Raw genomic sequence first — 27,453 nt, 5'->3', positions numbered from 1 at the left:
ATTGGACTAACTGGATTATCTGGGCTATTTTTGGTTCCTTGTCCCTCTAGGGAGGCATTTTGTAAGCACAACAGCCACCAGCTGAGCAGGATCTACCCCTCAGGCCAGCGCCTCCAGTCATCTAACTACAACCCTCAAGACATGTGGAACGGTGGTTGTCAGATTGGTGAGATCTTACATTTTGCTATTCAGTTCATAGTAACAGGCAAACTAATCAATGGTTTTAACACAAATGATTCTTAGTTGTTACCTTCAGCCCCTATCTCACTGGGCTGGGACTGTTTTCGACAAATTAGAGACAAAAAATTGCGAGAAAATATTCGAATTAGCGACAATTTCACTTGCAGTCTCACTGTGTTTGGTACTTACGACACATTTGCAAAAGTCCTGGCCAAAACTTGCCGGGAGCCCGCATTTATGTCTTGCGAACGTCTGGCGAGCGTCGCACGAATCGAATGTCAGTCTAATTTTTGTCTCAAATCAGTCGCAATTAAGTTTCATATGTCGCCAAACCCTCACAAAGTTGTCTCACACTTCTCGCACTTTCTGACATGCGGAGACTAAATTGAGAAGGGTTTGCGACGCGTGCGACACACTGCGACCTCTCTGAGACTATTTTGAGAGAACATTTGTCGCACACATTTTTTAAACATTTTCAAAATTCAAGCAACAGGACTGTGAGGCTCTGCGACTCATGCGAGGAAGTTGAGACCCCCGTGAACGTTTCAAGACAGTTTAGAGACTCCCTCGCGAATGCAGTCTCCAACTTGTTGCCAACAGTCGCAGCCCAGTGAGCAACGGCCTTTCCTCTCTTTGTTCTGATATATTGCCACTCATACTCCTGTCCCCTAACCCCAAGTGGTAGGACCAAAAAGCAGACAGAAAGTTGACCATTGTGTTGTGTTTTCTTCCAGTTGCTTTGAATTTCCAGACAGGCGGTGAGCAGATGGACCTAAACCATGGCAGGTTCCTGCAGAATGGTCGGTGTGGATACGTCCTGAAGCCTCCCTTCATGTGCCAGTCTGACACCACCTTCAACCCAGAGAATGTTGGTGGAGGTCCTGGCCACAGACCTGTCCTGCTCACTGTCCAGGTAAGGTGGTGCTAAACTTGCCCTGAATAGGTTGAATTGCATGATCCGAAAGTATTGTCCCCACTGCCACCTCTCCTTTGAAGGAACATTCCCTGCGTTCTGAATCGCATACTCTTTCTTTTTTCTATTTTACTATATATATATTTTATTTTAACAATCTAGTTAAGCTGCAGTATGCTACAATTGCAATATGCTTTTACATATTTATTTCATCATAACATTGCGCATTGATCTTGCCTCTTGCTTTTATATCCGTCGCATCCCCGTTTGTTTTCATATAGAGGCTCCATCGATGTGACGTCACTTCACGTGCACACTGGATTATGGGTCAGAATCGCCCAAATAGGATGCAGTTTTCAACACTAGAAATCTTGGCCGAATGTAGTAGACATCCGGGTACTTCTAACCATCCTAAATCTGGCCACAAGAATCAGGAAATCCTAAATCTTTTTACCATACTAAATTGTAGAACGTATGCGTTTCGGAACGCAGGGATTATTTTCCTTTACATAGAACTACAGGAACTTGGAACCAAACTCTAGGCTACCCGTAGAAGACATCTCCTTGCTCTATTCTATAATGAAACCCTAATTAAACAACGCTCTGTCATTATTGTCGTTGCAGGTTCTATCAGCTCAACAGCTGCCTAAACCAGAATGTGACAAGCCCAGCTCCATCGTGGACCCTCAGGTGTGGGTGGAGATACATGGTGTTCCAATAGACATCGATAAGAAGAAAACTCCTTATGTTGACAACAATGGTAGGTAGAGAGATGGTGGAGTAGTTCATTTGAAATATTATGAATGAAGTCTAAATATATCAACATATTGAATCTGCTGTAATTAACTATCTGTTCAAAATGGTAAAAGTAGTAAAAGCAATGGATAAACCGTAAGCAGAAACTAATGGATAAATGGTTGCTATCGCTAGAAGTAATGGATACATTGTTGAATATCCTGATTCTGCTATTCCAAACTTGACCAAACTTTTTTTCATTTATAAATGGGATATTGTAGCAGTATTGACACAAAGGTGTATAACCACATACTGCCTGAACATGATTTAACTCAAAAAGAAATTGTTGAAAAAGTCATGTGAATAAGTCTGGTGATACTTGTTCTTTCCTTGTTCAAGGCTTCAACCCGCGGTGGGACAGCACTTTTAACTTTACCGTCCATTGCCCTGACCTGGCTCTGGTTCGCTTCATGGTGGAGGACCATGACTTCACCTCAAGCAATGACTTTCTAGGACAATTCACCCTGCCTTTTACAAGTCTCCGTACAGGTGTGTGTGTGTGTGTGTGTGTGTGTGTGTGTGTGTGTGTGTGTGTGTGTGTGTGTGTGTGTGTGTGTGTGTGTGTGAGGACAGTAGAGTGTGATGATACTTTTATGGGGGCTGTACAAAAGATTTTATTTTCTGACCTTCTTTCTTATCTTTCCCATATCACTTAATAACCTCAATATTATAATATCTGATAAGAATCCATCTGCCTGCCCACTAGACATACTCCCTTCCTAAATGTCTACTATAAGTACTAACCATTTTGGGCTCTAGCCTACTCTTCATCATCAATCTCTCTCTCTCACATCTGGCTGTGTTCCCGATACATTTAAGACTGTAGGTTGATTTCTGTGCCAGGATCTGCACCAGTTACATGATAAATGAGGCCCATTGTGTCTTGTAAAACACTTTGTTATCCTGGTTTTAAAAGGTGCTGTATAAATTAAATGTTACTTACTTACTAACTTTTATCTCTGCAGGATACCGTCATGTCCGACTGCGGAAGCTGGATGGCTCCAGCCTTTCACCGGCTTCGCTCTTCGTCCATGTTAAGGTCGCCCCGTGTGAGAGCAGTCCGTCCAAATCAGTCAAATCACCAGCCAGGTCACCGGCCAAGTCTTTGGCCAAGAAACCCTAAATCTCATCTTTACTTCATAGCAACACGGGTAATGGAAGCCACCATAGGAACATCCCAGGCCAAATTTGCCTCAATCCATGCAATGAAGATCTAGGCCGGCCACAACTTATTGGTGGTGGTGTGGATGGTGTTGAATGCAAACACTTAAACTGACCAGTATTTTAAATGTATGAAGAAGATTTTTTTTTTATATTGAGTATGTTGTGCCACCCATGTCAGTGGGTTGTGTATCAACCTCCTGATCCCAAGGGGGTCTAAAAAAGTTGGCAATCCGCCCCCCAAAAGAAATCGACCAGTCAACTGGTGGATACTTGAAGCCAGAAGTGTATGACTAGAGGTTTGATTCTCAGAGCATGACTCAAGCATGAACCTAAGAAACAATTACCAAAGTTCGGTGCTAGATTTCTCTCTTTATTTATTTATTTTTACGATTACCTCTAAAACTCGTAAGTCTTGAGGCTTTTGCAGGAATTCATTTTTAACTATGTATTTTATTTATAGTAGTTTGTAATGCATCTAATAGTCTGAGAAATGCCTGCTGTTATGTGATAGTAATATTATTTAGTTAGAGTAGAAAGCCAACATCCTAGGTGGAGACTTTATGAATTGCATGTAAAGGAGATGTCATCTATGAGGTCATCATCTAAAAATAATCCTCATGTAACAACTTGGTTGAGAGACCAGTTGGTCGCTGTAATCATTCCTGCAGTGCATGATGGCCGTTGAGTGATTGGAGATACTGGTGTAGCTGAAAGAAAGCACTTGTCAGATTGTCAGAACAGCATCTGAAACTGCCTGCTGCTGCAAAAAGTTTGTCACTAACTCGAAACCGACAATCCAAGAAGAATGCACTTCATGCATAACCGGGCTACTGCCTGACATCAAATTTGTATTACAGAAGTAGAAGTTTGCATACTTAAAGGAATACTTTACCCGTACGGAACCGGCATTCTATCATTATAAAATCGCTATTATAATATAATGAATGAGGTTTTTCTTCCATCAGTCTTTCCTCAGTCTTCCCTTGGCCCAGCTATCCTGTTAATCCTAGCCCTACATTTTTACTAGTGTGACTGTAGGGTTAGACAGTGAGACCGTAAAACACTCTTTCTGCCTTTTCTCAGGCTAGGATGAACCGATTTCAAAAATGTTTGCACATTTATACTACATGGGATCTCAGAGTTCAATACACCTTCATATTCGCACCGGGGAAGTAGGTCTTTAAGCGGGTCTAGTAGTACTTCAGGGACCACGTCGTTTTTTTAAGCTGGGTAATGTAGGTCTGTGATACAATATCCAATGAGTCTGGATCTATCGTAATCAATTAAATGAAAGCTGCTTGTTGGTGCAGAGTTGCATCCCGGATAGAATTCAGAAATTGTTCTTCCTCGTCAAGGGACCCTACCGAACATGTGCAATGGCAGCGATCACACGTGAGTCCGCCATGAGGCTGTGCTCAGAAAGCCATACTAACGTCCTACTCATACTCATTTTGACGTCAATTTGAGTATGTGACGGTTGTGTATGCGAGTTTTGGTAGGCGAGAAATGCCCTGATGAGTACTAACTTCCGGGAAGATTTTGGGTATGGATCGATTGGATACTTTTCCTTCTCAACCGCCCCACAATGCATTGCGTCTGTTCAAACGACAAGGACGGTTTTTTGTTAATTATTTATTTACAATTCTGCATTTCCTGAACCACACAGGACTGTATGTAAAAATCTAGTTCAATATCTAACCTGTGGAGGGCGGCAATACACTAAACAGCGTCTAAACAGCCGGAATCCTATAAGAAGAAGAAATTCTTTATCGCTTGAGTATACTTCAGTGTGAATGTTTCGACGCACCTCGCATACACAATCGATCTTTAAGTAGACAGTATATAGATGTTGAGTATGTAGGGGGGAGGACGTTAGTATGGCTTTCCGAACACAGCCCTACTGTGGAAGGAGAGTAAGCTTCACTGACGGTCCTGGTAACTGTGACATGAAGGCTTTATTATTGTCAGTAAACAAAGGGACTCAAGGGAGACCGTCAACACCTGCCTATCCAATCGGTTGCTGGCAGCGTTTGTGATGTTAGTAACAACAATGCTCTCACAGGTAGTAAGTGACGACTGTTGTTGCTAAGGCCAGGCAGGTCTGTGGGGGTGTGTGGGGGGGGTGGGGGGGGGGCTTCTCAAGGAGCAGCAAGGAGGTGGGATTTGTACACAACAACAAGCCCTCCCTGGAATGGCTGTCTGTGGAATCCTCTCGATGTGGGTTGTGTCAGATCTTCTCCAGCTTAAATGAGTTGTCCTCTCTTCCCATGTTAAAGGAGATATGCAACATTACACTCAGTTCACAGTCAGCTTCACTGGTGACTGGTTACTTCCTGGTAACTGTGACATGAAGGCATTATTATTGTCAGTGTTTATTATAATTCACATTTCTATTTTAGTCGTCACTTTGTTAAGTCACCTACTGTAGGTGTGAAAGAAAATGTTTTATACAGGGACATGTGATTTTTATAAGTGTTGCCTTTAGAACATCTATATTTTGTTCGTTTGCAGAAGCCAAGAAGAACTATTTATATTTACTATGAAGATAATCTCCCAGAGAATCTTACCACTTGAAGGAATTTGAAATCAGTGATGTTATGTGTTGTTATGTGTTGGCCTACTTGAGGGTAGCATTATTGGTCTTCAAACATTTTATTAATGTATGCAATAAACAAATTGCTACAGAATATAGACATATCATTGGAAAAAAAAATTTAAATGAACATTTCTTTTTAAAATAATCATTTCTTGTTTTTGTCAATTTGACAAGAAATATCAAAATGTTCTAGTGTCAAGGTGTGTTAGTTTTGGGGCCAGCGCCTAACTATTTCAGCCATGTTTCCAACAATATAGCACTTACTCCCGGGTACCAGCAAGTGTAAGAGGGTTGAAAGATCAAATGTAGCGTTTTCAATTTTTTTTAAACTGTAGCAATGATAACAGAAACTGTAGTTGTAACAATTCGAGGCATTGACATTGTCCTTTTTTAATCATGTCTGAAGTATTATACTGTTTTGCTTTTGTCTTGCACCAGCTGTTAAGTAGTCAACCTGATGTTATTCATTTAAACAGGTCATATAAACGATAGACTAGAAAATGCAATAAAACATTCTTGCAATTGTTGCAGAACCCTTACATTGTCGAAATAGTATTTGATTTATTTTGATGTCCAGCTCTTAACCAAATGGTAAGCTTATGAATTCCACTTAATGTGTAGAACCCCAATTCCGAAAAAGTTGGGACGTAATGTAAAATGTGAATAAAACAGAATGTGATAATTCCCTCATCCTTTTCGACATGAATTCAATAAATAACACTATAAATACATCATATTACCTAGGGGGCAACCCCCCCTTTTTTTTTTAAACAGACATGGAGCGTTGTAAAAGGTTGTTCACCAGAAATGATATCCAGGACCTTCCAGGATCCCAACCTGGTCAACTAGCTGCTGGAAAGCTACAGCGGGCCGAGCAAATTAGAACCACTGTTTAAGTGAATGAGGATGGGCTAATAGGGAATTTTTTAAACTTATAGATATCATTATGGAACTTTGCAAGTTGTTTACTGACATTAAAACAACAACTTTTTGTATTACAGTATTTTCCAAAAAGTTTCCAATAAATTTGCATATCTGAAAAGCCCCAAAATGTAGATGTTGGACAAAAGCAGAGTCAATTTGTTTTTAAATTTTGAAAAAAAAACAAGTCTCCAACTGCCTGAAGCCTTTCCTAATCACAGTTCAAATTTGATCAATAACCCATAGAAAATTATTTTTTTACACAGTTTTTTCCAAGGGAATGTCTAGCCGTTTCCTAAAATACTAGCTGAGACTCCAAAAGGACACTTTTGGTCCATGGCACATGAAATGTAACTGTTTAAAAAATTAATTTTCTATGGGTTATATACTATTTGGACAATGCAATAAAAAAGTTGGGACGGGCATTAACAGATCGGTAAAGCTGTAGAATGTTAAAAAAAAATACTTGTTGGGAACATTACTCACATAAACATATTAACTGGTAACAGGTGATATTATCATGAATGGATATAAAGGGGCATTCCGTAAAGGTTCAGCCCTCACAAGCAATAATGGGGTGAGGCTCACCACTTTGTGAAGAACTGCAGAGGAAAACAATGTTACAGTTTTAAAACAACATTCCTGCTAATAATTTAAGCATTTCACCATCTACAATCCATAATATAATAAAGATATTTAGAGAATCTGGTGATATCTCTGCAGGCAAGGGGCAAGGTCCAAAATTAAAATGTAATGCCCATGACCTCAGTGGGCACTGCACTAAAAAGGGACATTATTTTATAAAGGATATCACTACATGGGCCATGGAACACTTCAGAAAACCATTGTCGGTAAACACATTTCATCACTACATCCACAAATGCAAGATAATGCAAAGTAAAAGTCCTTATACCTGTATCCACAAATGCTGCAGACTTCTCTGGGCCTGGGCTCATCTGAGATGGACTGACACAAAGTGGAACAGTGTGCTGTGGTCTGATGAGTCTACATTTCAAATAGTTTTTGTAAATCATGGACGTTGTGTCCTCCGGGCTCCAGAGGAAAAGGACCATCCAGATTGTTAACAATACGTATAGTAGAGTAAATATGATTTTGGCAATTATGCTATCAGGCTAACGATATGCTATAACGTTGTATTATTTACCAAACACAATTCAAATGAACAGCAATAAATGATAGACATTAAATGTTTTAATTTACACATTTGGTTGGATGAATCTGGGATTGGCATTATGGGATTGACGGCTAAAACTCAGTTGATGCAGGGAGGGGCAGTGAACGCCAGGGGGAGCCACACTCCATATGCTGCTACATGTTGAGGCCTTTTTGTACGTTGTGCTTAATCAACTGCATTAGCATTATTGACATCATGCTTGATAGACGTAGATACATACTTGATAAACCATGATGCTGCAGAACTATAGCCTACCGCCAGTATGAGGTTCAATAATTATCATACAATAGGCCTATACAGCATTTAAAGTGTTTTTAGAAAAGTTTAGGCTTTCAAACAACATACCATCTCCTCTTTATTATCTCTTCTTTTAACCTTCCTCCTGTGTTAACTTTCTGTTACCATCCATGGTGTTAGCGGGTCGGTTTCGACCCGTGTCTGAAATCAGCTGTAAACAACACTAAAAACAATTATCTATCATCCAGTTTGTTTCTCATCTCTTGGTTACCTTGTTAGGATCCCTTATCCATGAAAATATTGTTTTGAATAGTTTTGGTGTAGGCAGCTGGGCCTTTTTCTTGTCAGTATACCCCTCAATTTCAATAAAAAAAATTGTAAAATGAACCTCAAGAGAATCATATAAATAAATATTTGGTTGTGTTACCTGTTTATTACTGAGGGGAATGAGAACACATTTCTTAACTACATTTGTTTTATTTATTTTTTCATATTAATATTATTGACCTTTTTAACATCTATGGTGTTACTGGTCAATTACGACCCATATATATTTATTTCAGAAAACAGCAAAAAAACTTTTATTTCAGCATTATACAAACACACAATGAAAACCAGAACAAGTCACAACACAAAATATAGATTTGTAAGGTCAAATAAACAACAACTAATCAACAAATCAAACCAATCGAAATCAATTACTAGTTCCAAAACTAGTAAAAAAAACAGAGTAAATGTCTCTGTGTGCATGTGTATGTGTGTGTGTACAGATGTGTGATAAAGAGCAACACTTTCAGTGTTCTTTGCAGAGATATTTCTTGCAGTTAAAGCACAATACTTTTATCTTTCTGTCCTTAGTGCTTCGGCAGACCTGACACCTCTTATTTTTAGAATCAGGTGGCCATTTTCACCAAAAACATGATCCAGAACTTGGCTCACTGTATATCTCCTAATTTTTGAATACTGCAAATAGGAGATGTGCACTGTGCAAGTCACCAACTCTATACTGAATTGACCTCACATGTCTGGATATGCCCGTCTGTTTGTTTCGCTTTTATGCAGGTATAAGGGCAAAAAAAGTCAAAATGAGAACCTCCCCAGAGCTCACATGATTGGGAGAGGAGCTGACTGTCATTGTGTTGGCTGACAGTGCACTTATGATTTCAGTTTTGGCTCTAGTTATTGTTTTTTACATCTTATTTTATAACCGGGTCGAAAACGACCCTAACACCACAGGTGTTATAATTTCCACCAGAGCATTTTATAATTAAGTTAAAAAAAAAAAAAAAAAAATGATTTTGTTGAAATAGAGGTTCCTGACAAAGTCAAGAAATGTTGATGCAATAAACAAAATGTAAGTGTTTTTTTTATGCATTTGAAATCCAAAACGGGTCGGTGGCGACCCTAACACGAGAGGAAGGTTAAACCCTGGCCTATTGCCTACGAATTGATAAATTTTTTAGGAAGTTACGATCTTTGTTCCTTTTATTTTACCACTTTGTTTGTGGCAGCTCCCACTCTTTGAAGCCCATTATGCTGCTACCTATGTTTGTGGGCTACAATAGAGCCGGATGACAGCGCTTTTAAACCATGGTACTATTACAAAAGTTTCAAACGGATGATGCGCCCTAAAAGGGTCTGACAGTCATGTGACGCATTCTAACCCAATCACAGCCTCAACATAAACTTTTTGGCCATAACGGCACCAGGAAGTAAAGATCACCTGACATGTCAAAAAAAGTGTCAATAGAGTGCAACTTTCCGTGTGTAACCTGCCGCTTAGCGTTTAGTTTTCTTGGAACGGGCAGATTGAGTGCGCATGTCTCCTCCTCTCTCTGCTCCTATTTGATCTAATCTCTGTTTAATAGGCTACTAAAGGCTCGAGTGTGTTATGGCCAGTCCATTTCCAAGCGTGCCGTCTCTGGTCGCGGAGGCTCGGGCTCTGTATGTGCAGGTGTTCGGGGAGGAGGAGGCTGTTCTGACCGCGGTGTGCGCTCCTGGGAGAGTCAACCTGATAGGCGAGCACACTGACTACAACCAGGGATTTGTGCTTCCAATGGTAACAACAGGACACACATTTCATTAGTAGGATTTGGTCAAAATGAAAATGAACACTCCATATGTCATACAATCTAGTTTGTTTCGGATGTAGCCTGTACTCTTGCATAACAACAGTGTTGTAGGCTAGTAACAGGCTATCAAGGTTATTTATTTGCATGTGGAATTAAAAGTAGGAGTGAGCGATTCTGGAGAATTTTGTCAAAATCACTTTTTGTCAAAACATCTGTGAATATCTTGTGAAGCTATGGGAACCTGGTGTAAATACACAGCTTATGATCTGTAAACTGGTATGTAGGCTTAACAAAAGGGTAGATAGCAACATACCAGTTTACAGAGCCTATAGGCTGTGTAGGGCCTATATTAATAAAAATATTTCAGTGCACACACTGTACGAACAGGTAGCGGACCCTGAGGAGATATTCACTGAATTTGACAAAAAGTGATATTGAAAAGACGATAAGCATTCTCCAGAAAGCTGACTCCACCAGAGTAGAAGAGCAGAACATAGGCCTAAACATTGACCAATGATCATAGTTCCAAATACCAGAAATACCGAAGAAATATTCTTGCTGATTTTTTTTCAATTATTTCTTTGGCACGGTATTTCCTCTTTCAGAAAAAGGCCATGATAAGCAGTCTATTCTGCACGTGTGTGTGTGTGTGTGTGTGTGTGTGTGTGTGTGTGTGTGTGTGTGTGTGTGTGTGTGTGTGTGTGTGTGTGTGTGTGTGTGTGTGTGTGTGTGTGTGTGTGTGTGTGTGTGTGTGTGTGTGTGTGTGTGTGCGTGTGCGTGTGCGTGTGTGTGTGCGCTGGCAGGCTCTCCCCATGGTGACTGTGGTGGTGGGGAGTCAGAGCTGTGGACAGGAGGTCTCGGTGGTCACAGCGACTAAAGATGCAGACCAGCCTCTTCAGGTGGACTTCAGCCTGCCCACTGACGGAGCCCCACTGTCTCCAGGGTTACCAAGCTGGGCCAACTATGTGAAGGGGGTCATACAGCACTACAGGGGTAAACTCAACGTCCAACAATGAAACCAATCAGACTTTATTTGGATAACTAGTGCAGTGCCCGTAGGAAGCAGGTCTGCTGTGTGTGTCCCGCTCGTCACTCATTTCAAGCTTTGGTCGCAGCAGCCAATCAAATCAGGGGGAGACGGGGTTTAGCCGTAGACTACTTCATGCCCATCGTTACTGTGGCCTTCAGTGTGCGCATGTATTCGCCGACAGCATGATATAAATATGATAACTTCTACATATTTGGTCCAAAACTTCATAATCAATAAAGGATGTACACCTTTGTGCCGCGCGCAAGCAATATCCGGAAGCTCATCCGATCTGACTAACAGTGAGAGAGATATGCGAGTCACAGACAGACACTAGACAGACACATACACACAGACAGACAGACAGACAGACAGACGTTTCTTGCTTTATAGATAGATAATAGCACTTTTGATATATGCAAATTAACCACAAAGTACTTCATACAATAACCTGCCCACACACAAACACACTATAGGCTAATAGGCCTACTCCTCCCCCCTTCCACCGCCTTCACCTAAAAGCTACAATATCCCTGCGTTCCAAATCACATACTTTTTCTTTTTAGTCAACTACATACTAAAGTACAAAAGAGTTTTAGGGCCACAGGAGCGGAAAAAAATCAGATAAGAAAGTTTTTTTTTTGTTATGTCGAGAAATGTCAAGAATAAAGACGAATATTGCAAAATGCTATTGGAGTTAGTGGGGCATTTATGTATGTTCAGCATACTACAATTGATTGTGCATGTATAAGGACATCCTAAATCTTTTTCTGGCATTCTAAATAGTAGGGAAGTATGGGGATTGGAACACTGTGGTTGCGTTCCGAATCGCATACTTTCTACTATATAGTATGTAGAAAAAAGATTTAGGATGTCCCGATTCTTGTGGCCAGATTTAGGATGGTTAGAAGTACCCGGATGTCCTACTTCATGCGGCCAAGATTGTTAGTGTTGAAAAGTGCATCCTATTTGGGCGATTCTGACCCACAATCCAGTGCGCACGTGAAGTGACGTAACATCGACGAAGCCTATAGGTCCATGTTATGAAAACAAACGGGGATGCGACGGATATAAAAGCAAGAGGCAAGATCAAGGCGCAATGTTATGATGAAATAAGAGAGAAAAGTACGTCCCAATAGTATGCCTACTGCATCCTAACTAGATTCTTTTTATCGTCAGATGTAGTATGTAGAATAGAAAAAAGAAAGAGTATGCGATTCGGAACGCAACCAGGGTATGTTAGTATTTGTTATGGTGTGCTTTGGGCGCCATCTAAAGGTCTCTGAGTTTAACTGCACTTTTGTAAAAAAAACACAAGGGGCTGTTACGTCTCCCCCATACACAAAGTGCGTTTTCATTTTCCATACATGAGTTTAAAAGAATAATAACATAATTTCTGTCTGTCTGTCTGTCCGTCCGTCTGTCTGTCCGTGTCTGTGTGTGTGTCTGTCTGTCTGTCTGTCTGTGTGTCTGTCTGTCCGTGTCCGTGTGTGTGTGTGTGTGCTCTGCAGCCCCTCCCCTCCCCGGCCTGAAGGCAGTGGTATGCAGCAGTGTTCCTCTGGGTGGAGGTCTGTCCAGCTCTGCCTCTCTGGAGGTGGCCTTCTACACATTCCTGCAGCAGCTCAAGCCAGGTCAGAGTCTGATCAACACAGAGTCACACCTGTCACAAGGGAATGCTTATGATATGATGGATAGATGATGTACAAGGATAGGCAAAGGTACGGCTAATACTGGCTCCACACATCAGCAGACTGATTATTATCAGTATTGCTTCATTTCAGCCATATTTAAGTCATTATCACAATGATGAATGCAAAATTTAAATGCATACAGAGTTAATGGTGCGTGAATTATTTTAAGCTATTCAACTGAACTAGTTTTGATATGTAGAGCATGTTGTTTCACTGTGTGTCTTAATATGAATGTGAGACAGCCTATGTGGGCAGACATGTTCCCAGACATCCCTAGATAGGTGGAGATCTGAATCCCCCAATGTTGAACCCCAAAGTTACTCTCCTGATTTCAGCTGTTGCTAAGATTGCAATAAAGCATTTTATTTCTACAATCTTACTGGTTCATCTAAAGGTACATGACCGTGGATCTGTCCTTTCCCATTTCACATCTTTTGTCCTTTGTCCACAGATGATGGAGACAAGGTCTCCAAAGCCTTAGCCTGTCAGCAGGCAGAACACACTCATGCCGGTGTACCCTGTGGCATCATGGATCAGTTTGTGTCTGTTCTGGGCAGGGAGGGCCACGCTCTGCTCATCGACTGCAGGTAGTGAGACTACCCTGGCCTTCCACACGTTAGGTCAGAAAGCTGGGCCTGATTGGCCCGGCTTTTTGACAGGGCTCAATACATACATCAATACAATCGGCCATATAAAATAATAGTTGGCAAACTCCGTGTATTTATTTATTCAACCACTTTGAAAAGCTTTTTTCCATCCCTACGCAATCTTTCTTCTTCTCAATCTCCCGTTTTCGGTTTTGTGCTTTCTTGTGTTTGTTTTGCCTCAGGTCCCTGGAGGCCACCCCTGTCCCTCTGGCAGACCCAGAGCTGCTCATTCTCATCACCAACTCTAATGTCAAACACTCTCTGTCGGCCAGCGAGTACCCGCTGAGACGCAGGCAGTGTGAGGAGGCGGCCTCTGTCCTGGGAAAGGACAGTCTCAGAGATGCTAACATGAAGGACCTGGAGGGTGGGATGTTTAGCTTTTTATTATCATGTGTGCTAATCTACTGTGTCTCTCCCTCTTGGCTAGCGTATCTACTGCCATTCCACTTCTGTCTTTTTTTGTTTCCCTCAAAGGACGTTCAACAGTCTTGGAAATGTCTTTATTTGTATTTTAGAAAGTCTCATGTCAGTGGGTTAAAGGTGGAGTCAGGTATGTTGCTAGCTACGGAGGGCGGACTTTGTTTACACCCTTTGTTTAAATACCAGTTTACAGAGTCTAGGCTGTATATTAACACTGGATGATTTTTAAGTGTAGCGGATTTTGAGGATACCTACACTGATTTTGACAACAAGCATTCTGCAGAATGCCGTTAAGTGTTGACATGGTTAGCGTAGCTTAGCAGAAAGACTGGAAGCTATGGGAAACTGCTAGCCTGGACCTGTGCAAAGTTCAAAAATACACCTACAAAGAGCTAATTGAAAACCTCTAATGGTCTTTTGAGATGCGCACGGAAGGTCCACTTTAGCCTGAAGGCCATGGTGTCTGTAGAATCTAGTGAGTTTGATAGCTGCGTCGAAAAACGGCATTTGGACAAAACGTCAACTGACTTATATAGTCAGAACTGTAGCCGAAGAGTACAATGGACAGGCCGTGTAATGCTTGGAATGCTACTCAGGATAAACAATTAAGCCCTCGCCATTCTCCATCTTAACTGACATTTCCAGCAATATTTCAAGCTGGTCGGTTGTGATTGTGCTGAATAGCTAATGACTACTTTAAATGAGCTTTCCTTCAGAATATTTGTTTGTTAGCGTGTTGGTAAGACCAGGTGTAAAGACATGCATCTAATACTTGTAAATTCAAACTTTTCAGTAGAAATGTAAAGTTCTATTTATGGTTTTCAGAGGCGAAGGAGCGACTGGATGACGTAACCTACCGAAGAGCTCGTCATGTGGTGGAGGAGATAGAGAGGACTGTCCAAGCTGCTGGAGCCCTGAAGAGAGGAGCCTACACACAGTTTGGCAGGCTCATGGTGCAGAGCCACAACTCCCTGAGGTATGTGACGTCACTTCAGGTTCGCACTGGATTGTGGGTCAGAATCGCCCAAATAGGATGCTGTTTTCAACACTAAAAATCTTGGCCGGATGTAGTAGACATCCGGGTCTTTTCTAACCATCCTAAATCAGGCCACAAGAATCAGGACATACTAAATCTTTTATTCTACCATACTAAATAGTAGAAAGTATGCGATTCGGAACGCAGGAAGTGTGTGTTTGACTGAGTGAGCCAGGTGTGTGCTAAGCTAACTCCACATCCGTGCTGTTTCAGAGACCTGTATGAGGTGAGCTGCAGTGAGCTGGATGAGCTGGTGTCTGCAGCCATGGAGGTGGAGGGTGTGTATGGCAGCCGGATGACGGGCGGAGGCTTCGGCGGATGCACCGTGACTTTGCTACAGTCCCACGCCATTGACAAGACCATACTGCATTTACAGGTTAAAACACATGCATACACATGTGCATACTCACCTGCACTAAGTATAGCATAGCAGAGGTGAGGGTTAGGGTACTGTGTGTGAATTGTCAGAAATATCACCAATACATTTTTTTTCTTCTAAATCCATATATGGCTTTATTAAAGGTGCATTTCAACATGGCAAATGGTTGGCTATGTTAGTTTGTGCTAGACAGAAATTACAAAATAATTCATATTATCTATCTATCTATCTATCTATCTATCTATCTATCTATCTATCTATCTATCTATCTATCTATCTATCTATCTATCTATCTATCTATCTATCTATCTATCTATCTATCTATCTATCAATACTGGAATCTACTAATTCCGTCTGATAGCAACATGCTAAATAGCTGACAGAAAATAACAATAATGTTAAATCTCCATCCACAGCTTTTAATGTTTTGTTAGTTTGTCCCAGATATTTTGTTGCTGCTTATTGTCTAATATCGGTGGATTGTAGACGTATTAAGAACAGAAATCTTATTGTTTTTTGTCCAAGTAACTGTAAAAGCCAGATATCATAACTGAAAGAGATGGGTTACTAAAAGCAAGATGTAGGGCACTCAATCAGCATGTGAACAAGGGATACGTTTGGCTAGTGGAGGAAACCGTCTTACTTACCAGGAGCCTCAGTGTGTAGTTGTGAAGATGCCTGCAAGTCCTTAAGTCAGGATTTGCGTTAAAATAGTAATTTGTTTTTCATCTGTCTATTCCTTTGTCCTGTATTACTGTTAAAGGTGAAGTAAGCGGTTTATTTATATTAATATAAGTGTTAAATTGCTCTTTATCCACACAGTAATCACTTACACGATGTGCGCGTTTCATAAAGCCAATCTTTTAGTCAGCTGCTCTACATGTAATAAGCAATTAAACTTTATGTAGTATCCCGAAATTTTATCCAATCACAAGAGAGAACGCTACAAACCGACACCCGTCCGCACCCGTCTCACTCATGGTCTCACTGCCGGTGCACGCCAGAGCGACACATGGGTGAATGTTTATGCGCCTACAATGGCGGAGCAGGTAAAAATCCTTCCCAATGTCTGTTTTGATGGTTTTTATCATGTTTTATCAAACTTATGGATCTCAGATGATGCTAGATAACTTGCTGCTTGAAGACCGCAGTGCATTAATGTGGTGACGTAGGGACGAGCGAGGGGACTGCTAACTGCAGTAACTGACAGGAAGTTAGCTAAAAGAACCATTCCGCTTACAGCTCCTTTAAATGACTTGTTGACATGTTGACAAACCTTTTTTGTAATATTCCTAATTTTGAAAGGGTTTAATTTTTGTTTAAGTTGTAGTAGTATAATGTATATATACAGTAGCACCATAATTCTCACCCTGCCATATATTACGTCAGGTGCAAACAGTCAGTTTAGCTGTTTTTCAGTCAGGAAATAGAACGTTTTCCGTTTTCATGGTTCGGTTTTTTGACATCTTTGAATTCTGAAGGATATGTGAAAAGAAAAGTGTCTGAGGACATTCTTCATTTGTTCAAAGGGGATAAAAAGTACTTTTCAGTGCAATGGCTGTCACTTTAAGGGGTGGGGGGGGGGGGCATTTTACACAAATTGCCCAGTTCCCTGTGTCTTGCTCGGACAGCTCTAGTGTGTGTGTGTGTGTGTGTGTGTGTGTGTGTGTGTGTGTGTGTGTGTGTGTGTGTGTGTGTGTGTGTGTGTGTGTGTGTGTGTGTGTGTGTGTGTGTGTGTGTGTGTGTGTGTGTGTGTGTGTGGGTGTGTGTGTGGGTGTGTGTGTGTGTGTGTGTGTGTGTGACTGACTGTGTGTGTCACAGTCACACAAGAGAGGGAGGGAGCGAGAGATCAGGGGGTATGAGCCGAGGATAATAGCGAGCTCTTCGTGGAGACGAAGTGTCCAGTTATTAGCATTCTAGTCTGGTCACTGCTGCCTTTCTGCTCTGTCAGACCGCCTGCTGTTGGCTCACATCATTCTGAATGCTACAGGAGGTAAATCAACTTAGATGTAAACTTTAACCACAGAAAAATCAGAGGAAAAGCGCCTGCATTTATAAGGGGGACACATTGGCTTTGCAGCAAAAAAGTGTGGAGGAAAAGAGCTGCAGCCTTTTATGGATTTAAACGTATGAATCTTCAGCTTTGGGAAACAGACTTGGCAGCATTTCCTTGCATCTCTCCTAACTTGTCCGTCTCCTGGTTACTACTGTGGGCTCACTGTCAAAGTCTTTCTTGGAAAACAAAAGGAAAGCTCTATATCCCTCGGTCCTCAGCATTCCTTTGCACCAGAGCACAAGAATCTCTGCCCGCCTCATTACAGCCTCAGTCTGAGATGATGCTCAACCTCAACTCAAGGGACGACAACACCACCAACAGCAACAACTGTCTCCAGGACCCGGTGTCGCTGAACGTCGGTGGAGAAATCTACACCACGACGGTGGACACTCTGACGCGCTGCAGGGACTCTATGCTGGGCGCCATGTTCACCGGACAAATCCCTGTGCTCAGAGACAATGGCGGACATGTTTTCATAGACCGCGACGCTAAAATGTTCAGGTACATCCTGAATTTCCTGCGCTCCAGCTCCCTCGACTTGCCCGACGGCTTTTCGGAGCTCGCGCTGCTGCGGAGGGAGGCCGATTTCTTCCAGATACGCCCCCTGCTGGAGGAGATCCACCACGTCGAGGCAGCGGCGCCTCTCAGCCTTAGAGGAGGGCCGCTGGGAGCCATGGTCATGGTCAATGTTGAGTCCAAGGTACATGTTTTTTAACTTGGACAAGAATGTTGTTAAAACCACCTGTAGGAACAAACTTTTATTGAAGTGGCTCAGACGAGGGATGTTAAATAACTTGTAGCTACTGTTATGCAAATGTTGGTCTCTACATAAAACGTAAAATATGATTACGAGAAGATTTATACCACTCTCATGCCTGCATGCTAAATCAACAGCTAATACCACTCACCAGCTTTAATAAAGTATTCTAGTTGAAAATACTGTCTTCCACTAACCTTTCAGCCAATGTTTACGGTACATAAAGTGAATGAGCAAAGGATGTGTATGTGCATGGGTCACACATTCAGAGACACAGAAAGACTACTTCTTTGTTTGTGTACACACTCTGGAGAATGTGTAGTCAGCATATTGTGCCCTCTCTTTCCAGGTCCGCGTTCTCCACTTTAACTTACGCCATGGGCCAGAAAACTATGAGCTTCGCACGTGCTCTGTGCGATCCTTCAAAGTTGACCTCTTTTGTACCTGGAGAAGCTTCCTTGCTTTGCTATGTGAGCACTTCTCCTACACAACATCCCAGGGTCTCACCAGCCCCCATCCATGCAACCCCAGGCAGAACAGACTGATGCTGGAGTGGGTGCCGAGGCCTGACGAGCTCCCCCAGGATCAGTACAACAAGCAGCACTACCGCGGGCTAACCGTGTCCAACTCTGAGGTCACACAGTCTGACGACATCCCCGCCAACACGCCCCGGAGTCCCTGTGACATCACAGACATGCAGGGCTTTATGGAGGAGCTGCTGAAGCTGGCTCTGGCCGAAGGATTCAAGATTGATCTGGTTACCCCCGACCCGGCGCAAATCCTTTACTGCACCTCACTACGACTTGTCAAGTGCTGAGCTCTGGGTGAAGAGCATCTACTAAAAGCACCACCACATGCAATACCCACTAGAACAAAGTTGATGGTTGATGGCTTTGTATGGTTCTACCCAGTCACAACTGAACTAGTTATTCCTTGGACTTCAATCTTTCAACCTAATATAAAGTGTTATGGTTAGGGTAACTTTGTGACATGGGAATCCAAAGGATTCAGATTATGACTAAAATATGTTTTAATCTCTGCCTTTTCTCCTGTCAGAGAATAGCCAAATAGTAAATAATAAGATGTGTAAATTGCATTACATTCTGTGTAAATTGATCCGTAACATTTAGATGTTTTCAGACTTGGAATATAATCTTACTGGTTTCATCTATCCTTTAAAGTGACAGTTGTTGGGCTTTCAAACATACATTAGGTGTCTGTTGTGTTGACTATAGTTTTTAATTCAATGTTTGCCTCTGATGATTATAAATGACCTGTAATACCATATTAGAACATTAGTGTAACGAACATTACATTTATATAGTTACAATGATTGCCTTTGCTTGGTTACAATCTTCCAGGAACTTAGACAAAGTAATATGCAGAAGGCAGAAAAGAACATCCTGTATTTATGAACGGTGCTTAACCCAAGTTTACTTTGCTTCACCATTGTCATAATACCATTATTAATCTGACATAGTCACATATAAATACATTACCTCATGGCCATGTGTCCTACAGTCTCTGTCACTCCCTTCCTAAACAAAAGCACGCCCCGTCAGCATGCACTAGCAAAGATCTTTAGGACAGCGGGCGCTGGTTTCGTGAAAACACTACCGCTTTGTTCCAAAGGGGGTCGCTAGAATCGACAGCTCTTCAAAGTCACTTTATTTCATGTTAATTTGCATAACTGGGGCATAATTTGATGAAAAGAATGATACCACTCATGTCTGTGTCAAAGAAAGAAATAGTGATTGTGTGTACAACTAGAAAAAAAAACAATGATTTAAACTTGATTTGTAGTTGCCAAAAGGGAATAGTCTTATCTCGTGATTGAGACAATGAGAAAACACAAGCTACTCAAGCAGACCATTCACAGTTCTTGTCCACACGTCGCAGCGCTGACATGTACTTACTTCTTTGAGAAGGTGTAGTAAGTGACATAGTAGCCACATGCATCAGCTAAGTACCCAGGCTTTTACCCCCTTTATCTAAGAAAGAAGCACTATTAATGATTCCGTCATGGGGAAATCACATTTGTACACTTAAAACTCAGTCTCAGACCTGAAACATACTTTACTGACACTGTTTTGGTGTGTATGTTAAAGCTGTAATCTGGCATTTTCTAGTGGCCGTAAATGTAGTTGCAGGCACTTCTGGACCAGAGTTTCTTTCAGTATTTCTTCTGGGGTTTCCAAGTTGCTTACATAAGTGAAAAGTTGATGAAATGAAAATTACGTTGGACTTTGAAAATGCTTGATATATATTTTTTCTACTCTTCTCTTTTTTCACTGAAAATAATGTGCACTCACACATTACATTAGATTATTCACAGTATATACGGATCAACCAAACCAACCTGTGGGAGGGCTGTATCCGTTTGCCCTTCTGATGGCTTTAGAGGGCAGTGTGATGACATGAGTTACGGGCTGAGTGTTTAATTTTAGTCTGGAGGAAGCGGTAGTAAAGGAAGTTTGGAGGAGGAAAAGACGTGTGTCTCAGCTGAAGAGGAAAAGGTTTCTAGTTGCAAAAACAAGACCCAGCGCTTCTTGTCTCTTGCTCCTTCTTCGGACTTCCTCCCTAGCACTGTGAGAGATAGGACCAGCATGAATGTCTAGCCTTTATAATGCTTATTCACGTTACACACAAAGTACATCAGTACGCTTGCATACAAATATAATTCTGAGGTCTTATATTTGGTGATTTGTTTCAGATCCATTGTTGGTTTAAAGCTGTATTTTGCGTATTTTTTTTTCATATAAATACATGTTGGTTACATTCAAGCCATAGCCAAATGAGTTGACACAAAGTTGGTTAAGCCTATCGGCTCCACAAAACTCTCTGTATTTCGCAGCAAGGCAGCGTTTACAAACTGGTGTCGCCACTGGTGCAAGAGCCCAATAATTCTACTTCTAAGAAAAAACCTGGCCGTACAGCAGAATAATAAAATCCTTGCTCGATCACCGAAAGCCTACCTAGCGTTGTTGTAATTCCTCCTGGGGGGGCAACAGAAGTTACGCACTATAGCTTTAATGATACTATTAATGTACTCGTTTGTTTGTTCATTTATTTCTCAACAGAAGCGATACAGTGGAACCCCGACTTTCTATGTGGCGACACCTTCAGAAGGAGCCCGCGCTCTCAATCTGTCCTGACCTCTGTCCACACATCTCTGCTATTCAGCACAACACATTCAGTCCACTTCATAGCCTACATATTCCCTAGTACTTCCATGAAATAATTGTGTTTATAAAATGTGAAACCTTTTTTTAATATGAAATTTTTTTTATGTCAATATCTTTTATTTTCTAAATGAACACAGATGAGTATCACAAACTCTGCAGCGTCTTCTAAGTCATTGGTTTTACAGCACATTTAGTGCCTGGTTTCACACAGGGGATTTGAATTATTCTGGCTAAACAGACCTCTGTTCAACGTGATGTTAGGCAGAGCCATGATGACGCGATGCCACTAAACTCAATACACTAATACAAATGAGTTGTAACGCTTTTTATTTCTTTTTCTATAATAATAAAAAAAAATGGATACAAATGATTAACTTAGATTGTTTCCTTAGCCTACTTTGTTTCTACTAATTGTTTTCCATCATTAACCCATAGTGGTACCCTATGTTTTAGTTTCATTCAGATAATATAGTATTGTTGTAATGTTAAAACCATCTTTTTTCTACATGGTCTCTTCTTCTATAGTCTTGTGAATACTTGTATGCAAGCCATAATTAATGATACAGCCACAGTCGGTTGCTGCTTTCAAGTGCTGTCCAAAACAGTTGGCTGGGCAACTTTGTGATAACGTATCAGTATCACTGCATTGAATCGGGAATATAAAGATTTTTCTTTCAAATTTAGTATGAGAAAATGATAGGCCTACTGCTGCTGTAGTGTAACTTGATAGTAATGAAACCCCTAATCACGTCTACAAACGTAAAGCATTTGTTAGCCGAACCCCATGGGAGCTGAAGGCCAGTTGAGCTGTGGAATTATCCAAATAAAATAGGCCTCATTGTTTTTTGTTCCTTGTTGAAATGCTATGTATATATTGAACAAGCCATGCAGAAATAGATGAAAAGTTTAGCTACGAACATCATGTTTCAGAGAGAATGATAAAATAACCCACTTATGAGCTTTTGTAAACAGAAGGTAACACGGAAGTGGGACTGGAGTTTACAAGGTTACCGTGAATGCAACATAAGGGAGGAGTTAGCAAAGCAGTGAAGTTTAGCTTAGCAGGAAACACCGAAGCTACCGCCGCAGTGGTGGAAAATAAAGGAGCAGTTTTTAGTTTTTAACCGGTGTTCAGACGTGATATTTCCTCGGCAAACACACTCTCGCTTACGTGCTGTGACTACTCGCTTTTCTACCTGCTCCAATTGTTCCATAACTTTGTAAGAGGGGAGAGTTGCTCCTAGCCAACTAAAGCAGTGGACGCTGACCGGAGGTGAAATCTTCTCCAGCGGCTCTAAACTGTGGACATCAGCTGAGAAACGGACGGTTTCATTCAGGTGGGTTGGGAAGCGCTTCACGTTCACGGAGAGCTGGCTGCTGGAGCCTGCGAGCCACTTCGCTAACAATGAAACTAGTTCCGCTGTCCATCACAGCCACCTGTTTTCTGTTCCACACCTGAACGGCTCCAAGTCGAGCTAGCTAAAGTTGCTTGTTTATTAGCCAGCCATCGGTGTTCTGATTGCTCACTAGGCTAGCTGGCTAATCTTTCCTCCTAATATTCAGAAAAAGCTTTATTATTGTTACCCCATATCAGTGAGTTTGCACTTTGCGTTGAATTAGAGATACAGTGTGCTTAGGTTCTACACGTACCTTTCTCGTTTCTGTATCGATAACACGCCAAGGCTATGTTGTTTACCCAACGTTAACTGTTTAACTTTGGCCAGTTGCTCTAAGTTGCTATCTCTTAATACATTCCACCGTTAACGCAGCCAGTACTAATTTATTGCTTCTTTGAAAACTATTTGTTTGAAATGTGCTTGAATACTTTGGTCTGTGGCTTTCATATCGAATTACCTGATACCTTAAATAGTATTTTTCCACCTCTATTATTTTTTGTATCGAAATGTATTGGTAAGGGTTGAATCAAATCTCATATTGTGCTTGGCTAGCTTGTTGTAAACGCACAGTAACCAATGAATGCGCCCACTCAAACATAACCAGCTTAGGTAGGCGTTGGCACACACAGTCTGGACATAATCACATCAACTTGTAGCATTTGAATTCACAAGACATGGGCCCACGATCAATCAATTGATGAGTGGTTTATCTGATGTCAGTCGAAACCGTGAGGCCCCTCGCTAACCCCTGTCTGCATGCCAGGTGAGTAGTAGTAGGGGCAGGTAGTGTTGCGCAATGACGGAAACGAGAACTAGAGCAAGGTGTGCCTCCCCTTAGCAGGTATGTTGGTAAGCTTTTGAAGTAAACGGTCTAGCGCCAATACTAGCATGAGTAATAGGTGTGTGTGAGTGAGGAGGGGGTGTGTTTGTGTGTCTGTTTGTGTGTGAGGTGAGGACCGGTTTGGTTAGTTTCAGGAAAAAAGAAAGTCACAACAAAAGTATTACAACGTGTAGAATGAAAGCAGAGATTACAGTACATGGCCCCAATTCACACTGTAAATCTAACTATATCAATTAGATTAGTTTAGAAGTGCTGAATTGTGTGACGCATTTGAGTCGTCATCCTGCGTGTGATATATTTGTCCTCTGCAAATATAGCAACAGTCAAGTCACCCGCCTTTTTTTTTAAAGTGATGATCGATTATTTACTTTAAAGCACTAACGTTGTGTAGCGCTCACTCAAGCTGCCTAAAAGAAAGTCGCCATATATTGATAAATGCCATAGTTTCAGGGAGCAGAATCCAGTTGAAGGACACACACAGGCTGCTCCACCTGTATCAGAGCAACACAAGCAAAACAAAAAAGCCTTTGTTCTTTCTGTGAACCTAGAGCTAGTCCACCTGCATGGTATAAAGTCCACCTGAAAACTAATATGGAGGCCAAACAAACGGCCCCTCCTAAAATGTTGGACAAGCCAGAGAGAGAACACCTGACCTGCTGACCTTCCCATATTAAGAGGAGTAGGCTTCAACAAAAGGTTTTACAGCTGTCATAGTTAGACATACAATGCAACTGTACAGGCAGAAACTGGGACGGTGTTGTTTTTATTTTCAATGATTGATTGATCAAACCTTGTATGGTTAATATCCTTAACCTTGGGGCAGGTTAAGGTGTCCGAGAGGCGTAGCATGCACCTAGGCTGTAAACTTCAAAGAGAGAGAGAGAGAGTGCCTGGCTCAGACTGTCACGCTGTGTTTAGCGCAGTTAACTGTTAACTTTAATTCCTGTTTTAACCTCTCTCAATGTGCAACACATTATCAGACAGGAAAAGAAGCTCTCTGTGGTCTGCTAAACGGGCTGGTGTAGGAAGTAGAAAATGCTATAAAATGTCCCAATGCTCATCAGGCTGCACACCCCTATAGAGATGGAAATAGGCTCATAGTGAAAATGTGCAAAATGACATGGAGAAGAAGTGGATACTTTTTTAAATGTTTTCAATAGGGTGAGATGAAAGACCTGCCTGGATGTCTTTATAGCCCCCCTTTACACATAGATTTAGGCAAGTTGATAGACGGACGATACACCACGCTAGCTTTGTTTACTAACATGGGATCAAGTAAAGACGGCATGTTGGCTAATCAAGTGTGTGAATTTACACAGCGTTTCACATCCCGGAAAAATGAAAGTGGGCTGCATATAATATGATGCAAAAGCGTAAGGAGCGTAGCCCTGAGTTGAGTGTGACGTACATAACATAAGCAGATCTCTGGTCAGCTGCTTTGTCAATACAAAGGTGATGGGTGTATGGAGAGCTGGTGCTGCTGGTGTGATATATATAGTTTTACCACGCTACAGGTGCAAGTGAGGAGGCTGTGCATCATTTACACAGCATGTAGTTGTGTTGGTTTGTGTCGTCTTCGGCTGCTCCCTCAGAGATATGAGTCCCCCGGTTGTGAACACACTTTCAGCGTATTGTAAAGACCTACTTCACCGGTGGAAATAGGAAGGTGTATTGAACTCTGAAATCACATGTAGTATAAATGTGCAAACATTTTTGAAATCGGCTCATCCTAGCCTGAGAAAAGGCATAAAGAGTGTTTTTATGTTCTCATTGTCTAACCCTACATTTTACTAGTGTGACATAACACATGGTCAAATGTAGGGTTAATATTAACAGGACAGCTGGGCCAAGGGAAGACTGAAGAAAGATGAAGGGAAGAAAAACCTCATTCATTATATTATAATAGTGATTGTATAATGATAGAATATCGGTTCCGTATGGGTGAAGTATTACGTCACACTCACCACGCTCCTGTCCCGCCAATAGAACCAAACCTTTTTACACGGAGAGCGTTTTGGGAATATTCTGGGATTCTTACTACCTAAAGATCTGTTATATCTTTTCGTGTTGGTCGCAATTACACTGCAGGGCGAGGGGCAAGTCAACTTTTGAGCTGCCGATGTTGAACGTTGTTCAAACTTTAAGGTTTTCCCCCTGCTCAACATGAGACGGACCCTGAGTTCCAATCCCCATACTTTCTGCTATTTAGTATGGTAGAAAAAAGATTTTGGATGTCCCAATTCTTGTGGTCAGATTTAGTATGCTTAAAAAGATGTAGGATGTCTACTACATCGGCCAAGATTTTTAGTGTTGAAAACGGCATGCTATTTGGGCGATTCTGACCCACAATCCAGTGTGCACCGGAAGTAACGTCATATCAATGGAGCCTCCGTATGAAAACCGGGGATGCGACGGATATAAAAGCAAGAGGCAAGGTCAAGTCGTAATTTTATGATGAAATACATAAGTAAAAGTATGTTCCAACAATGTATGCCTACTGCATCCTTAACTAGATTCTTTTTATGGTCGAATGTAGAATAGAAAAAAGAGAGTATGCAGTTCGGAACGTAGGGCATGGTTGTACCTTTTTTAAATCTTGAACGGGCCTGTGCACACTTAAGTTCAATGCAGGACACTTACCGTATGCTTTTTAATATAAGTTCACATGGTAATTCCGCTTCACATTTGTAGTTTCCAAGGTCCAAATGTATACGCTTCACAACTAATCACAAAAATCAATAGGAAATATGACAATACAGAAAGCAGCATTGAATACTTGCAATTTAATGTGAACTTTTTTCATATATTAAACTTGAACTGCAACAATAATAAATAAATAAAACACTGACAAAAATAAACTCCTAAACCCGCTAACATACGGCTTTTGTCTGCAGTGTGAAAGCCTGCAAACGGCATTCATTCCCAATGACTCTGCAATAGAGGGTAGGGTATTTATGGTCTTCATCTCCAATCTGCATTGGTATAACATGTGGCTGGTCCATAGCCATTCAGAAAAGGAGTCTCCTCTCCCAGCACAGAGTGGGAGTCACTGTCAATAGTTATTACTGTGGGCAGGAATGTCCTCCTGTGAAGCTCCTTGTTATGAAGAGGCCTCTGATTGAAGACACTCTGACCAGTACTTTTGTAGTTGGTGTGTGTGTAGTGCTTGTCTTTACGTTGACCAGTTTGTGCAACATCCTTCTTGTCAAAACCATCTCTAGAGGGGGCTCCAGAGTCGGGTGTTTGTAGTCAACCTCTTCCCCCCCAAAATGTGTTCAGCTCCTCCTGGTCCTCCCAAAATCCTCAACCATCTCCCTCGTCCGTGTTACATTTTAAAGGTGCAGTGTGTAAAGAGAATTGGCATTTTCAGAAGAGACTTTGTAAAAAATGGAATATAATATTCACAAGTGTTTTAATAAGTGTATCACTTAAATATAAGTTGTTTACTTTATGACCTTACGTGCCTTATAAGAGCGGAGGCCACCGTGTTGCAATGCCTTTCTACAGTAGCACATGAAGGACAAACTTAACGGTTACTGACTCATTTTCATGAATTGTGGGCGTCCAGGGGAAATGCAACTGTTGGAAGATGAAGAAGTATAACATAAATACATATTCACCTTATTACCTGATATTGTGGAAAGACTTGAGGCGGCGGTGGATGATGCCATCTTTAGTAACTAGCCTCCTTGTGCTTGAAAGCCTCAAGAGATTCTGTAAATGATCTCTGAACGATTGGGTTGACATGGAGCGTTGCAATCTAGAAACTATCACCGCTACATGACGCCTAATTACACACTGCACCTTTTTTAAGAAGCGGTGGTAACTTGTTCCCGCACCATGCCACTTGAACTCTTGTCTGTCCAGCACTCACCCACCCCACAACTGCAGAGTCATCTTAATATTAATAGATGACAGGACTCTTGAGTTGTATTTGAGCTCTG

The 27,453-nt window shown here is 41.5% G+C and overlaps 4 protein-coding genes across 5 annotated transcripts in view; all 4 read left to right on the top strand.

The window, feature by feature from the left end:
- The window catches only part of LOC307266888 (1-phosphatidylinositol 4,5-bisphosphate phosphodiesterase delta-3-A-like), a gene marked incomplete at both ends in the record, with an annotated part of 21,521 nt that extends 18,510 nt beyond the window's left edge, over positions 1-3,011 (top strand). The window contains 5 exons of the mRNA XM_080049006.1: positions 51-166; positions 915-1,093; positions 1,718-1,853; positions 2,228-2,377; positions 2,854-3,011. Of these exons, the coding sequence (XP_079905132.1) occupies positions 51-166; positions 915-1,093; positions 1,718-1,853; positions 2,228-2,377; positions 2,854-3,011 (739 nt within the window). The remainder of the gene's footprint in view (positions 1-50; positions 167-914; positions 1,094-1,717; positions 1,854-2,227; positions 2,378-2,853) is intronic.
- A 6,725-nt stretch (positions 3,012-9,736) lies between these two features.
- galk1 (galactokinase 1) lies at positions 9,737-21,589 on the top strand. Its single transcript, XM_080048860.1, has 8 exons — positions 9,737-10,060; positions 10,877-11,066; positions 12,612-12,731; positions 13,243-13,378; positions 13,621-13,802; positions 14,684-14,834; positions 15,108-15,270; positions 21,167-21,589. The coding sequence occupies exons 1-8, from the start codon at positions 9,893-9,895 to the stop codon at positions 21,239-21,241; spliced, it is 1,185 nt and encodes a 394-aa protein (XP_079904986.1). The 5' UTR covers positions 9,737-9,892; the 3' UTR covers positions 21,242-21,589.
- Positions 17,610-18,903, top strand: LOC307266758 (BTB/POZ domain-containing protein KCTD21-like; the record flags this gene model as incomplete). Its single annotated transcript, XM_080048861.1, has 2 exons — positions 17,610-18,029; positions 18,436-18,903. The coding sequence occupies 2 exons, from the start codon at positions 17,610-17,612 to the stop codon at positions 18,901-18,903; spliced, it is 888 nt and encodes a 295-aa protein (XP_079904987.1).
- A 740-nt stretch (positions 21,590-22,329) lies between the features above and the next one.
- The window catches only part of llgl2 (LLGL scribble cell polarity complex component 2), a 45,828-nt gene continuing 40,704 nt past the window's right edge, over positions 22,330-27,453 (top strand). For both annotated transcript variants that reach the window (XM_080049443.1, XM_080049442.1), the window contains exon 1: positions 22,330-22,608. The gene's annotated coding sequence lies outside the window, so the exon portion shown is untranslated. The remainder of the gene's footprint in view (positions 22,609-27,453) is intronic.

Source organism: Ammodytes marinus, assembly GCF_949987685.1.
Source record: "Ammodytes marinus genome assembly, chromosome: 20".
NCBI lineage: Eukaryota > Metazoa > Chordata > Actinopteri > Uranoscopiformes > Ammodytidae > Ammodytes > Ammodytes marinus.
Note: the sequence above shows the minus strand (reverse complement) of the source record. Positions and strands in the feature narration are given on the sequence as shown.